At 35.2% G+C, this 15,359-nt stretch overlaps 2 protein-coding genes and 1 long non-coding RNA gene across 4 annotated transcripts; 2 read left to right on the forward strand and 1 right to left on the reverse strand.

Moving 5' to 3' along the window:
* Positions 1-1,968: 1,968 nt before the first annotated feature.
* LOC122518101 lies at positions 1,969-2,871 on the reverse strand. The gene is made up of 2 exons (XR_006303977.1): positions 2,585-2,871; positions 1,969-2,383 (listed from the first exon to the last, which is right to left on the reverse strand). It is a non-coding gene; the product is annotated as an uncharacterized LOC122518101 (long non-coding RNA).
* Positions 2,872-3,087: 216 nt separating this feature from the next.
* LOC122518098 (actin-5C) lies at positions 3,088-9,274 on the forward strand. Of its 2 annotated transcripts, none has more exons than XM_043636784.1 (2): positions 3,088-3,244; positions 7,407-9,274. In XM_043636784.1, the coding sequence occupies exon 2, from the start codon at positions 7,427-7,429 to the stop codon at positions 8,555-8,557; it is 1,131 nt and encodes a 376-aa protein (XP_043492719.1). In that variant the 5' UTR covers positions 3,088-3,244; positions 7,407-7,426; the 3' UTR covers positions 8,558-9,274. The 2 variants fall into 2 exon arrangements, with proteins under 2 accessions (XP_043492719.1, XP_043492720.1); XM_043636785.1 differs by lacking the exon at positions 3,088-3,244 and adding an exon at positions 5,891-6,084.
* A 99-nt stretch (positions 9,275-9,373) lies between these two features.
* On the forward strand, positions 9,374-15,098 carry LOC122518097 (transmembrane protein 104 homolog). The gene is made up of 6 exons (XM_043636783.1): positions 9,374-11,862; positions 12,025-12,146; positions 12,221-12,305; positions 12,398-12,772; positions 12,861-13,038; positions 13,107-15,098. The coding sequence occupies exons 1-6, from the start codon at positions 11,824-11,826 to the stop codon at positions 13,811-13,813; spliced, it is 1,506 nt and encodes a 501-aa protein (XP_043492718.1). The 5' UTR covers positions 9,374-11,823; the 3' UTR covers positions 13,814-15,098.
* The last annotated feature ends 261 nt before the right edge of the window (positions 15,099-15,359 follow it).

A 15,359-nucleotide genomic window follows, 5' to 3' on the forward strand; every position in this document is an offset into this window, starting at 1 on the left:
AGGCTACGCGGGCCATTGGGTTTTCAGGTCGAACGCGACCAACTTCTCCGTTGTCTTTGGTTTCCTTCGGTATTCGGATGTACACGAAGTATACACACGTGCATTCCTGTTGGTTACGATCTACTTGCAATAATCAAAATCAAGATCCACGGCACAGCTAAGACATACGAGTTAACAGACAATTTCTCTACTCTCTTCCTTTCTACAATTTTTTTCCAAATCCAGTCCGATGTTACTTCTCTCTGTAGAACTTTCTAGAATTATTAGAATATATATTTGCCGTTGGACTTTGATAATTCCTCGTCTGCGAGAGAATCGTTTTATTCGTTCCGATTCAATTGAGATATGTCCAATATGGAGACAGGTTAAATTAATGAACGAAATGAAGTCTACCAGTTGTCTCTATCTTTTTCCGTTTCATTATTCCAGACTCCATGTTGCTTTCTCTGTCTCTCTTGAGCATCCATCGGTCGATATTCAACGGCATTGATCGTCGAGGGCTCGAACCACGAGGTGGCGAGGAGCCCTTCGCGATCTGACGTTTCTCCTTCGCCACGTGGGTTTCTCGTTCACCGACTCGGCTATCTTCGTCGTCGTCGTCGTCGTCGTAGTCGTAGTCGTCGTCGTCAGGGCGCAGACTGCACGGATACCCGGCGACGTATCGATTTTCAAGGAGACACTGCACCCGCGAACGCACCGACTCACCAACCTCATAGAAAGAGAGAATAAATACGAGAAAGGGATAAGAAGAGAGACAGAGAGAGTTCGTACTAACACATATACGAAGGGAAAATACTTGTATGCACTCCTGCCTTGTAGCCAAGCCCTACGTGACGTGGCAATAGTCCAGTGCACCCTTGTCCGCGCCCTTGAATCTATTTTTGGCCGATCTTCCGTACAAGAAATACGTGAAAGGGAGACATTTACTCGCTGGCCAGGTTCCTAGCCCTATGAGGAAGTCTCATTCTTCTTATGAATAATTAATTATTTTTTATTTTTTTTATTTTATCATGACGATAATAATAATAATAATAATATGCATAATTATTTACGGATAAAATTAATTAAGATTAAAAAAGAAATATGAAACAAACTCTGACGACTCTAGACAAGGGGCCATCTTGAATGAATTTTTATTCGACGATCATTGTAATTAATTTCGAAACAAACTCGAGTTAGAATTAATTACACACAATTATTTATTTTATAAAATCTAGGGTTTTTTTGGGGGGGCGGGTGGGGTTGTTTTATATACATTCATGTTTAAAAAAAATATCTTCTTTATCATTGGTCGATGCTGCAGTAGTGCTGACGAGGAGGGTTCGTCCGTTTCTTTTCCGGGAACATTATATGCACGTCGATATAATCCTGTTAGTCCGAATCGCTTGGCTGCATAAGCGAACTCGATTGGATAGGACATCGAACGTCAAAAAATCATCTCCGTTTTTATTCGATAAAGACTTTTTTACTTATTATATGTGTTCTTTTTTTTTATGATAAAAATATATTTTTAAAAATAATATGACAAACGTTTGCGTTAGGAGAAAATACATTGCTAAGCCGTTTTCACTCGCATGTATCACTTTACTCTTATTTCTATGCAGACGCGCATATTATTTTCTTAAACGCGTTATTCTTCATATATAAAAATGCAATAAAATTATTCGAATTGTCGAGCAAGATTTTATCCATGTCATTTGTGTAGATTGTTCGTGTTATACACGACGATATTAATTGAATTAATCATTTTCAACGATAAATATACTAAATATTTTCTTTTTTATATGTGATTACTTATCAGTAAAGATTACAAATCAGATACGATTCAATGAATCAAGCCTTAAATGGAAATTCGTATTACGTGTTATTCTCGACAAACATTTTATCTAACAATATTTAAAAAATAAATAAACAAAAAGATACGACTCTCTAAAGAATGACCAACGTTGACCAAAAACTTCTTTCCTATTTTGTTAAATGTTAGCAATAACCTTGCCTTTTTAGGAATTATTTTAATCATTCCTCGTGCTGATAAGTTTATATTTGAAAGTTTACGACTCTCTTAGATAGCATAACTTACTTAAATTGTTTTTTTTCCTCTCTTGCACCCAAGCCTATAATATATTTAAATCGTAAAATGCGATTAAAATACGTCAAGCACTCTCACATTAGAGAGAAAGATACTAATATCTATATACATGCATAGATATCTGACTTATACATTCTAGAATGAATAAGTTCGAGTTCTCTGTCATGGAGCATTGCTAATCGTGTGAACAACATTTTGAAGTCAAAGGAAAGCGCAGTCTCACGAAAACTTCTTCTGACTATTTCTCATGACTCACCCTGTACCTACCATTGGGAGAGTACTCTCCTTTCGTACCTACAAATATATGTGCATATGAAACGTGGTGTATGCATGCATGCGTGTGCGTGCGTATATATACGTGCGTGCATATGATGCGTACGTTCATGTATATGTATTAGTGCATACGATCGTGTGTCGCATGCAACTCCGTTACAAGATATACACGTAAGTATGTTACGCACGATAATATGCACACACGTTCTCTTTTCTACTAACACATTCTTAGAACGGTTAGTCAGTCAGGCGGGGAACCCTTACGTACTAGTGTGTACGCATCCAGAAGGCATTATACTCCCCGTATCGTACAGTTTGAAGCGGCATTTGGAGAATCTAGCCGGCAGCCGGTCGACCGACCAATCAGCGAGCCGCTTTCGTTTTATGCCCATATATGGCAAGAGCTGTGAATCCGCAAGGTGGGGGAACCGCCGGCTGGACGAGTCCATTCCAATCTCTCAGAGGGGCGGGAGGGGGGTCTCGCATGAGACGAACATCATTTTCTATAAAAAAAATGATAATACATGTTGCAATGAATGATACAGGATGAATAATTAATCTGAATATTATTCTCCTCATTATGTATATTATCATATTTTCTTTTAAATCGAAAAATAAAAATAAAAAAACAAGCTTATATTATTCGATCGGTCTGAAGTATATCGCATAGTCTCGTGGTATACCGACCACACCTACGGGCGAGTCCACAGGACGCGGTAGGAGCCACGATCTCGCTCACAGTCCTCGCAACTCGCGACCCCTCGAGTCTCATTCGTACTTCGTGCCTGAAAGTAGTATCCTTGTGGTGGCCCTTCGTCGATCAACGGACGTGTACTCTCGACCAGTTCGACGCCTCTTTGTGTTTCCTAACTCTTTTCAAAGGTAAGTCCCTAATATTCCCTAAGATCTTTAACTTAACGCATTTTTATTAAAAGATTATTAATAATTATTGAATCTATTAGAAATATTCAATCTATGTAATGAAATTTATTAGAGAAACGACACGAGAAGAGAAATGAAAAGAAGCCGGTCGTGAACGAAGAAGACCGGCCATGTTGGCAGGGCGTTGCTCTCCTCTTTCGTTACAACTTCGAAATTTCTCGAAAGATATTTTGTTTCGATTATTATCGTACATCGTTCTCGTTTAGATTAATCGATATTATTATTATATCGCTTTTACGCGGTTTATTTTGAAAAAAAATAATTCTCTTTTCAATTGGATGAAAACTGGCTTGGGCCATTTGAAGCGATCCGACAGGTTGCCGGCGTCAAGTGGTCGTTCGGTTCGGTTCGTTCGTTCGTACGTTCATACGTTCGTACGTTCGTTCGTTCCGTTCGTTCCCCTGACACGCACGTTTAGCAGAACACGTAGTCGTCTTCTCTTTCCTCGCAGGTGGTCGCGACCAAACGGTGCTTTATTAATAGCACTCGTTCTATATACTTCTTGTACGTTTCTCTCGCACGCTTTGCGAACAACGGCCACTAACCTATCTACGATTTATGTGCCACTAATGATCATCATCCTCTATATCCTTTTCAATAGCCAAGAGAGAAAAAAAAACACCAGAATTCTTTCTAGTTCTTTTGTGTTCTTTATATTCTTTTTATCTTCAAATTCTAACCACTTAAAAATAACTCTCCAACGTTCTTTTCTTTTCAAATTTTTACGAACCACGATAATAGTGTTTGACAACATTTTTTCCCTAATTCGTTTTTTCTTTTTTTTTTAAATATTTGTATTTATTCCTAGGGATTACAAGATTTCAAAATTCGACCATGAAATGTAAAATTAGAGAAGAGTTATTGTTGGGACATAGTCGTGTCGTACCAGGGGCGTGATCCTCGACACTCTTTTATTCTTTTCTTTCCTTTCCTTTCCTTTCCTTTCCTTTCCTTTCCTTTTTTTCTTTCTTTCTTTTTCTTCTCGCATTTCAAATTCTCAGCACGTTCGTCGACTCTTTCAATTGGTAATACTGAAATCAATTGAGAGTCTCTCTCTCTCTCTCTCTCTCTCTTTCTGGCAAATTTAAAACGTCACTTTGAAAAAAATGAAAATACTTTCGTAATATCTCACGAAAATTGTTTATTTTTTCGAGAATTCGTAATTTAAAAATAATCTTAAAATCAAGAGTGAGTGCTTGGTGATCTTCACGATTAAAGTTAAGCGATTATATTTATTTGGATTAGAACTTTCGCGTAATAATCGCTGCTTAAATCGTGAAGGTTTAACTTGGTGTGAAAAAAATTTGTCGTCACAAAATGTTTTAATCACCAGGCACGTTGAGACGAATAAAAAGTATATAAACTAACGTTTGCCCAATCTCCTCCCACCCCATGATTGCACACAAAATTTAAGCGCAAATTAAAAAATAACTTTGTACTGTCATTTAGCAGTTGTCTATTCCAGCAGCCATCACCCCCTCTCCACCCCCCCTGCTATTTAGAAATGCACAAATCAGTACTTATGCACGCCACTAAAACACGAAATCCCTCGGCATTTTGTTAGCGTAACATTTCCAACCAGTTTTTCTCTCGCTTAATAACCAATTAAACAAACAAAAAAGAATATCTCTGTTTGGTTGAAAAATTGTTTATCAATTTCTTGTAAAATCTAGCCAAGTATTTCCTCTTATTCTTTTATTTTATCTATTTATTTTTCAAAGTTAGACATTTTATTGAATATCTTAAATACGTTTTAACGATCATTATAATTCTTTGCATTGCTTTGAAAATGATCTCAGCATTAGAGTCTTACAACTTGAATATTAGAAAGCACGTGGCTTCGTTTCTAATGTGTCCTTCGTAGTAATACCTAAGAAAAAATTCCACGAGAGATAACGGATAAATTATCATAATCCAGCGATGAGTAATCGTTTTACAACGAAACAGAGATAAAGTTCCAACGTAAAAAAAGAAAAACAAAGAAAGTAATAAATGATATAAAAATTAAATATTAACTTATAACAATGAATTATTATTTCGTAAAATATATCAGTTTATCTTTCCAATCGAAAACGTCACAATTGCATACGGAGATTGTCTTTTACCGGAAATGGCATTCCTTGTATCGCGTAAAAAAAAAATAAAGAAGAGAGAGAAATTCATTGATATTGGAATACACACGGAACGAAGAAGAATTTCTACGAACATTCGTTCAAGGGAAGAAAGAAAGAAAGAAAGAAACGAATGGTGCAGGGAAGGAAAAAGGTTAGGGGAGGGGAGTAGTGAGGATTATGATAGAGAAGATGAGTGGCTCAGGAGGGGTTGGAAGGGGGGAAGAAGGTAGCACGTTGGCAAGAGTTCGTGAGATGTTCGGTTCAGGCAATTCGAGCGCGATGCACAATTGTGGTGGTGGTGGTGGTGAGGGTTGTGAGAGACGCGAGGGAGTGGTGCAAGCAGTGGGGGCTGCAAATAGAAATAGTGGGGATGGACCCCACCGTGGCGGAGCAGTTCCATATATGGTAAAGAGAGCCAGGATTGGCGGAGGGTGTCCTGCCCTTATTGGTCGACGATCAGAATGGTGGAGAGGGTCCGCCAAGAGGACGACGCTCTTCGTATAATACACTGCGCGCTTTTCTGTCAAGCTACACTCTGTGTTTGGTGCTAGATCGGTCCACAGTGTCGGCGGTTGTTATTACGGACGAACAAGACACTGAATTCTTCCTATAAACTTGTACATATAACAAGTCTCTATCTTATTCTCTATTTTAACGCGAACCTTAGTAAGTTCTTTGATTTTTTACAACAAACAAAAAAGTAAAGACTATTTAGAGAATAGCCAGTGGTGATTTTTAATATAATATTATTATTATTATAATTATATTATATTTTATATATAGTGGATATTGAGAAATTTCGAAGAAGAATCATAGATTTCAACCGTCGTCCCTCGAGGATTCCTCTTTTTCTCCGTAGTGCTGCAACAACCGATCGTTTCCGAAGTGTCGAGATACTGTTTAACGTTTATTTCTTTGAAATATTTCCAATTGTCGATTGAAAGTCAAAATAATTAAAAGTGGGGTGTGTTCGAATTCGACGTAAACGCGCGTGAGTCATATTATTGGAAAGGTGTTTTGTGAGAGAATATTTCTTCTTCTTATTCTTCCTCTTGTTGTTCTCGCTTTTAAACGAAGCCGTTCTTTTCTCTTGACGATTATTTCATCGCTATTTGCCGCTCGATGGCGCTTGTAACGCCATGAATCTTCGATTTTCTATATCGACTACGATCGAATCTTCTATCTTCGATCTTTGTTCCTTCTCAAAAATCGATTACAGAGAACTGGGATTCTTTATTATTCAAGAACCTCTAAAGAAAATCAAATAGGAGTTATTGAAGGTGTGAAAAATTTATCGAAGATACGAATAAACAACATTTTTTACAGACGATTGGAAATTCTTCATCGGTTGGCGACCGTTTAGCCGGGGAAGGGCGGGGCAGGGTGCGGTCATTCCATCGTGACGTGTACACTAGCTGACTCGCCCATATCGGTTCTCCAATTTTTTTCCTTCCTTTAATATTCTTCTTGCTATTTAAAATTTTAAATAGATTTCTTCTCCTTTTTTTATATTGGTAAAATCGATTTCCTTTCTTTTTTTTCTTTTTTTTGTAGAAATCTTGTACTACTTTTATTTGAACAGTAGGAGATATAACAGGTATAATAATTGTTTTCTTTTTCCTTGACCGTATCGATTTCCTTTTCTTTTGTTCCCCCACGTTTATCGTCTTACAATAGTTCTGAAGGAAGGTGAGAACTTTCTTTATTCAAACCTCGTTTAGTACGACGAGAATCCTTAGGCGCCATCTTGAAATGTTCCTTCTCAGGTAGCTCGACGCCCCACGGATAGTTCCTTTATTCTATACAACTCAATTTGTGTAACTATAGAATTCGATAGAACGATTATTAATCCATGTACTTTTATATATTTTTTAAAATATCTAATTATTTGCAATAACTTATAATAATTTATATTATTACTTCGTATTATTGTAATAATTAATTAATGTCGACAATACAGAAAGACTAATTATAGTTGTTATTTTCAGGAAAAAAAGCATAAACAAACATGTGTGACGAGGAAGTTGCCGCACTCGTTGTTGACAATGGTTCCGGTATGTGCAAAGCTGGTTTTGCCGGAGACGATGCACCTCGTGCCGTCTTTCCATCCATTGTTGGCAGACCACGCCACCAGGGTGTCATGGTAGGCATGGGACAAAAAGATTCGTATGTCGGAGATGAAGCTCAATCTAAGAGAGGTATCCTAACTTTGAAATACCCGATTGAACACGGAATCGTCACCAACTGGGATGACATGGAAAAGATTTGGCACCACACTTTCTACAACGAACTTCGAGTAGCACCAGAGGAGCACCCAGTTCTCCTTACGGAAGCTCCATTGAATCCTAAAGCAAATCGCGAAAAGATGACGCAGATCATGTTCGAGACGTTCAATACACCAGCTATGTACGTCGCTATTCAAGCTGTACTATCTCTGTACGCTTCCGGTCGTACCACCGGTATTGTATTGGATTCCGGTGACGGTGTATCTCACACCGTACCGATTTACGAAGGATATGCTTTACCACACGCTATCCTTCGTCTCGATTTAGCCGGTCGCGATCTTACCGACTACCTCATGAAGATCCTCACCGAGAGAGGATACTCATTCACCACCACGGCCGAACGTGAAATCGTACGTGACATCAAGGAAAAACTTTGCTACGTCGCATTGGACTTCGAGCAAGAAATGGCTACTGCAGCATCATCATCTAGCTTGGAAAAGAGCTATGAACTTCCCGATGGTCAAGTTATCACCATCGGCAATGAAAGATTCCGTTGTCCCGAGGCATTATTCCAACCATCGTTCTTGGGTATGGAAGCTTGCGGCATCCATGAGACCACTTACAATTCAATCATGAAGTGCGATGTCGATATTCGTAAGGACCTCTATGCTAACACCGTTCTCTCCGGTGGTACCACCATGTACCCAGGCATCGCTGATAGAATGCAGAAGGAGATCACTGCCTTGGCTCCATCCACCATGAAGATTAAGATTATCGCACCACCCGAAAGGAAATATTCCGTATGGATCGGTGGATCCATTCTCGCCTCGCTATCCACCTTCCAGCAAATGTGGATCTCTAAGCAAGAGTATGACGAGTCTGGGCCATCCATCGTTCACAGGAAGTGCTTCTAAATGCATTTGATATTCCTTTTCCCATACTATCATTCCCCGAAATCCCGATATGCGCGGGATCGTAGTGCGGTGAACGGCCCTTCGCGCCCCCGAGCTAATATCTCGAGGTTCACTACACTACCAGCAGCGTGTGTGGTGGGTGGCCTTGCGCGATGCAATGGAAGTAAGTTATGACCTTTGCTCTTGCGTTATTAAAAGGAGAGAAGATTAGACGTTCGTTTCGACGATGATTTCGGTATATTTTACACCTGCTCGTTGTTATTTCCTAAAAAGCGAGAGAATCCTTTTTTTTTCTTATTTCAGTTTCTTATTTCCTTTCTCATTTGTCAACTCTCTCTCTCTCTCTCACTCTCTCGTTTTATTTTTCTCTCTCTCTCTCTCTTTATATATATTTCTCATTCACGTCTGACGAGTAGTTGATTTTTCTCATCTATCGTATATTATCGTCGTTCATCGTCGTCGTTGTCGTCATCGAAAGGAACGTCCCTTTTAATAATACGCGGTGACAGTATTATAATTTATTTCTATTGTCTTGTGCAAGACCACGCACGACACAAATGAAACACACGTTACGAATTACATACGTACTACATATTCGCATACTACACTCTCTATCACATACACAGACACAGACACAAAATACACACACAAATCACATACATCTTAAAGACTACTTTAGACTTATGGTATTATAAAATAAAACTCTTAAAAACACGATCAACTTGGACTCTTGTGTCTTTTAAGATCAGTTATTATCCAGATCCTTTTTAATATGAACGCATCCCTATGAATGAAAGAACGAATAATAAATAGAAAATAAAAATAAAAGAAAGAGAACCCTCGTCGCCACACCTCGCACTACGACGATGCATAAAAAGAAAAAAAAGACAAAAAAAAATTAAAAAAATAATAAACTTGTGCGTAAGAAATTTATCACCAAGCTTCGGTTTTCATGGATAATCTAATTAATCTCATCATCGAATCACGCGAAATCCTTTTTATACATAATTGTAGCTTTTGTACCGTTCGACGTCGTTGATTGTAACGTAAGATTTGTGGTGAAAAAGAATAATGGAGAGATGAAAAGGAAAAGTATAGAAAAACGTAAAGAAAAAAAGATAATACTTAACATATAATTAATTACTCTAAGAATTTAATTAGGTTTATATTTTCAGTCGAATAAAAATTATTTTCAATCAACTTCCACACCGTGTGTTGATCTTCTTCCGCGACGATGCGTATTCGTCTTGTATAAAAAAAAAAAGAGAAATAATAGAGAGAGAGAAAAAAATGAAAAAAATACTTTATATAAACTATACTTCGTTATTATTATTATTAATATTATAATAAATTAATTAGCACGAGTCCAGTAAGCTGATTTGCGTGTACAATATTCTCTCTTTCTCTTTTCAATGAATTTGTTACATATTGTTACAGTTAAACGTCGATTATCCGGCAATGATTAAGTCTCTGTTGTCATCACTATAACAAATAACAGCAACAACAACAACAACCTATGTATAACGTAACAAGAAAACATCTTAGACATATTTAATGCATGAATACCAATAATAAACGTATGCATTTATATTAAACGTTTAATCATTTATATTTAAACTAACGCGAATCCGATCGTGTATATATAAATATATATATATATTATATTCGTAATATTGAGATAATCGACTGTTTCTGTAATTTTTGAATACAATTTCAGGATAGAATTTTTACTTTTCTTTATTATTACCGAATAATTATTAAATAATACTATGCGTGTGTATAAATATTTTCATATCATTTTATAAAATTCTTTATCGAGATGCGCAATACAAAATTCTCCATTTTGTTTTTTTATTTTTAAATCGAACACTGACCTACATTAAAATTGTTCGATTAATGCGTGTGCGTGTTTATATGCGTGGGTATTAATACTCCTTTAAAGCCATTTAATCATCCTACGCTTATTAATGGTCGTTAAAAGACCATAAATTCCAATATAATTGTAATCATTTTTTAGATTATATTAAAAAGATTAGATAAGTATTTGCAAAGCTGGATAATAACTTTTCAGGTATACATTTGTAGGATTTTTACAACAAAATTAGGCAATTGGATTGATCGGACCCAACTTGAGTCTTCTGCTTTCCTGGTGACTTCTTTAACCTTTGAACTATCCAGAACCCTCTGGTCAACCTTATTATACGAATGTCTACTTTATTTAAAATAGAGATGCTCGATTCTGCATATTTAATTTAACGCATAAACGACTGCAACATTGATCACCTGTGACCACCAGCAGCGTTTGTTTTTTTCAATGAGGGCCACGAGGATCATTAATGAACATCGTTATTAGATTGTTTTATCTATATTTTATCTTAGAATCGTGGCTTCTACGAAAAAACATGTAAAACTTGTTTTAATATTTATATTTTTCTTTGATCGTTAACGCATAGTTTATAATCTAACAAAGGTTTCAAATTAACGATATATTTCCTTCCTATTTTTATTAAATGTGATTTACGACTTGAAAGGGTTTATTAACACACGAGTGTTAGAGAACAACCCAGTTCAAGAGATTATTATCATAGAAATAGATCATCATCTCATTTATCTTCTTTAATATAAGTTGAATTTGATTCGATATATCGTATCCGGGAGATGGCACTAGTAATCGATAGTTGTCAATATGGCGGGAATAAATTCGTTGAATTTTTAACCACTTAGTGGCAGCACCGTACAAGGAATGAAAAAAGACGTTTTATTGGACAAGCATTTTGCACGAAAAAGAAATCGATATGAATTTAATAAGGGAAGAAGAAAAAGCGAGAAAGAAAAATAAAAACAACTGATTTATTCGACCAGTTCATGTCACTACGAGACAAAATGTTATTCGATTTTTCAAGCGTTAAAAATTCATTTATCATTCGCGTACGATTTTGAACGATCCAACGTGAACGTCGAGATTTTTTCTTTGTTTGTTTTAAAGGTTATCAAAGATTTCGAAAAGAAGGAAATATATACGAAGATGTTAAAAGTTTAAAAACAACATAAATCGAAAAGGGAAGTTACATATCGATACGTGTTTAATAATATGTTCATTGATTGGTCATGCTCAAGTCATGATCGATTTTAAAAATGTCAATCTCGTACACCGTCGTCTTCGGAAATTTACCGTAACGTCAATGACACGTATGTAGTTGCAATAAGAATAAAAATCTAATACCCGTTTCTTCAGTGATTGCACACGCCAGGCAAGTTCATTCAAGATGCCAGAACAAAATTCGAGCGACCAATATTCCACGTTGGTAAGCAAATAATTATTGTTTTCTATTTAGAATTTAATGTTACGTTTAATATAACCTATATTCATAACAATGGATTATTCTGACCACTATATTGCATCGATTTCAACATAATAATTTCCTTTTTTTCCAAATCTAATAGAATGTTTTTTCTTCTTTTTCTAGGTTGGTTTAATTTACATCTTTAATCTCATCGTTGGAACAGGAGCGTTAACTCTTCCAGCTGTTTTTAGCCGAGCAGGATGGGTTCTTGGTTTCAGCGTAATTTTGATATTAGCTTTTATAAGGTAGATGAGGGAGGTATTATTTTATTGAGAGAATAATTCAAAGCGATGATCCTTTTGTTTTTTTATTATTACAGCTTTATGACAGTCACATTTGTTATCGAAGTAATGGCATCTGCCAATGCGATTGTAACCTGGAGACAAATCCAACATCGAAAGCGTGTAAGTTTTTCTTATAGATTTTCTTTGGCTCTAATTCTTTTGTCTTTCTCTTGTTAATAATATATTCAACTATATTGCAACACTTTTTTTAGGCAATGCAAACATTGGGTGACTCTTGTACCTCAAATTCTGATTCTGAAGATACACCGTTAGTTACCGTTCATGCAGCCAGTCCAGATAAATCGGATACAACCTATCGGTATTACATAATTCATGATAAAATAGAAATGGGACAAATAGCATCTATTTTTTTCAATAAGTTTGGCACCACTTTGTTTTATCTATGTCTTGCCATTTATTTATATGGCGATTTAAGTATTTATGGTGCAGCTGTAGCTAAATCGGTAGCAGACATTGCTTGTACTTATCAACCTCAAAACTTAACGTGTAATGATACTATACCGGATAATGAAGTTTGTTGGGAAGGTTCTACTTTGGATCGATTGTCTGCATATAGGATGTTTCTTGTACGTTATCTTTTTATCTAATTATTACATTGCTAATATTATTTATACATTCTGCTGAATTAATAGAATTCATTGTTTTCATGTACAGACGACTTTTATTTTTATGTTGGGACCTTTTGTATTCTTCAACATACAAAAAACCAAATATCTACAATTATTAACTTCAGCGATGAGATGGCTTGCATTCACTATCATGATCGTGTATGCAGTTAGAAAACTTATTATTGATGGTCCACAAGGTAACCCACCGCTTGCAAATATAACAGGTAAACAGTTTAACGTACCAATACTAATTCTGCAAGAATTACAATAATTAATAATGTAACTATTTCAGGAATTCCTAGTCTCTTTGGTGCTTGCGTATATTCTTTTATGTGCCATCATTCTTTGCCCGCATTGGTAGCTCCAATTGCCAACAAATCTATGCTTAATCGATCTCTTGCATTGGATTATGTATTGATTGCATTTTTTTATCTTTTACTTGCATTGACCGGGGCGTTTGCTTTTGAACATCTCGACGATCTTTATACTTTGGATTTTGGACCACGCGGATCAGGAGATTGTTCAAAAAGTTCAAACATCTTTATGCTCGTCATAGAATATTTTTTGGCATTATTTCCCGTTTTCACTTTGAGCACGAGTTTTCCTATAATAGCTATTACTCTTAGAAATAATTTACAATCTTTATTTTTATACGACGATACTTCTTATAACTTTTGCCTGAGAAAATTAATTTTTCCTGTTTTAGCGGTATTACCGCCTTATTTGATTGCTATGAGCACCAAAGATCTTTCTAAATTAATCGGCGTTACAGGATCGTACGCGGGTACTTGCATTCAATATTTAATTCCTACCTTCTTGGTTTATTATGCTAGAAAAAAAACAAATAAAATCATTGGCCTCGGTGTAATAAATAAATTTGCTAGCCCTTTTGCAAACAATTTCTGGCTCATCTTCGTAATAGTTTGGGCAGTCGCTTGCATGATTTTAGTATCAGTTAATTTCATACAAATTTATTTCCAAGAAGCATGGATAAAATAGTAGCATATAAATTGTCAAAATATGGACTGTGCATATAGATCTATGAGATTGATATGCACAAAAAATTATTGAAACTCAAGTATACCATTTGTGTACGTGAAATAATGAAAAAAAGAAAAATATTCCATTTCCGTATCGCAATATTTCATGGCATAAGTTCCTAATATGGGAACCAGTCAAATTAATGATAGATAATAATTAGTAATTTAAGAAAGACGCGAATATATGATAGTGTTATTAGAGATGATGGATTAATATTATTGTACTAAAGCGAAGGATACGAGGACAAATTTGGACTAATTTTAAATTGGTAGAGGAAAAGACCTGCTTTTCTTAACCATTTGAGTTCCAAGGATTTTTAGAAAAATCGTGTCCACAAATGCCAAGAACTTGAATATTCAATTTCACATTGTTTCAATAATATGGCACTTATCAACGAGAAATTTGAAGTCATTCTGATGCTGGGACTCAAATGGTTAATGCGAGCAAGTGATCAGCGGTTTATGACACAGAGCAGGTTTGCATGTGTCGCATAAAAAAAAAACTTGACAATACTCTTGCACAAGTCAGGATCGACGTTGTACAAGCCAAATTGATAAATGTAAATTGAAATTTTTTTCTACTATATAACAGTTAACTTTAATTGCTGTATTCTAGCATATAGATATATATACATATATATATATTAAAATGTTGATGTCTATTCTATGTAAAGAGGTCTTTCAAATAAGTGATATTTAATTAAACGATAAGGATTTATTAGAGTACGGGGCAATATTAAAATACGCGGATAAATTTTAAAGAGAAAGTAATGAAATTTATTTAAAAAAATGTTCAGAGATTCTATAACTTATTCTAGTCTTTATTTATGTCTCTTTCAATATATACATTTAACTTTTTCAAATTTGTATCAGATGTTTCACCTGTTATGTGTAATGGTGTTTAAAGGCCAAAAGTGAGCAAGTAAATAGAATTAATATCGTCAAAGTGTATTATAATTTAAGTTATACAATAGCATATTATTATTATTATTATTATTATTATATATATATATGTATGCATAAGTCTTAAGATAAATAGTAGAGAAATATTTTTATATAAGTGTAAAACTGCCAAAAAAGTACTGATAGTATATGTTCGAGATACTCTGTACCTGTAAAAATGTAGCGTACAATAAAACAAAAAAAGTGCATATATATTTTCCAAAAGAAGCAAAAAACGCGATGCAAAACGGCGAGCGCGGAAATAAATGTATATATATATATAAATTGATTGTACAAGTTTATTTAGATTTATTTTTTTATATGCATATATACACATTACTATCTCTTATTTATATTATTTCATAATTCGCACTATAATAATAATAATAGACTCGAGTGTGACAGACTTTTAACACGGATAGAATTCTCTTTTTAAAATTCCAACAACACAAGGTAGCACAGTTAAAGCACGTAACTATTCTTTTCAGAAATCTTATAAATTGGTATTGTCATTTTTTATTTTTTTTTCATTTTTATCGCTTCCATAATGTATAGAGAAATAA

This window comes from Polistes fuscatus, unplaced genomic scaffold (genome assembly GCF_010416935.1).
Source record: "Polistes fuscatus isolate 324 unplaced genomic scaffold, CU_Pfus_HIC Scaffold23, whole genome shotgun sequence".
NCBI classification, from domain to species: Eukaryota; Metazoa; Arthropoda; class Insecta; order Hymenoptera; family Vespidae; genus Polistes; species Polistes fuscatus.

Coding starts and splice junctions, on each gene's coding strand:
- LOC122518098 (XM_043636784.1), top strand. CDS start 7,427: ATGTGTGACGAGGAAGTTGCCGCACTCGTTGTTGACAATGGTTCCGGT.
- LOC122518097 (XM_043636783.1), top strand. CDS start 11,824: ATGCCAGAACAAAATTCGAGCGACCAATATTCCACGTTG. Junction 12,147..12,220: donor TTGATATTAGCTTTTATAAG/GTAGATGAGGGA, acceptor TTATTATTACAG/CTTTATGACAGTCACATTTG. Junction 12,306..12,397: donor AAATCCAACATCGAAAGCGT/GTAAGTTTTTCT, acceptor CACTTTTTTTAG/GCAATGCAAACATTGGGTGA.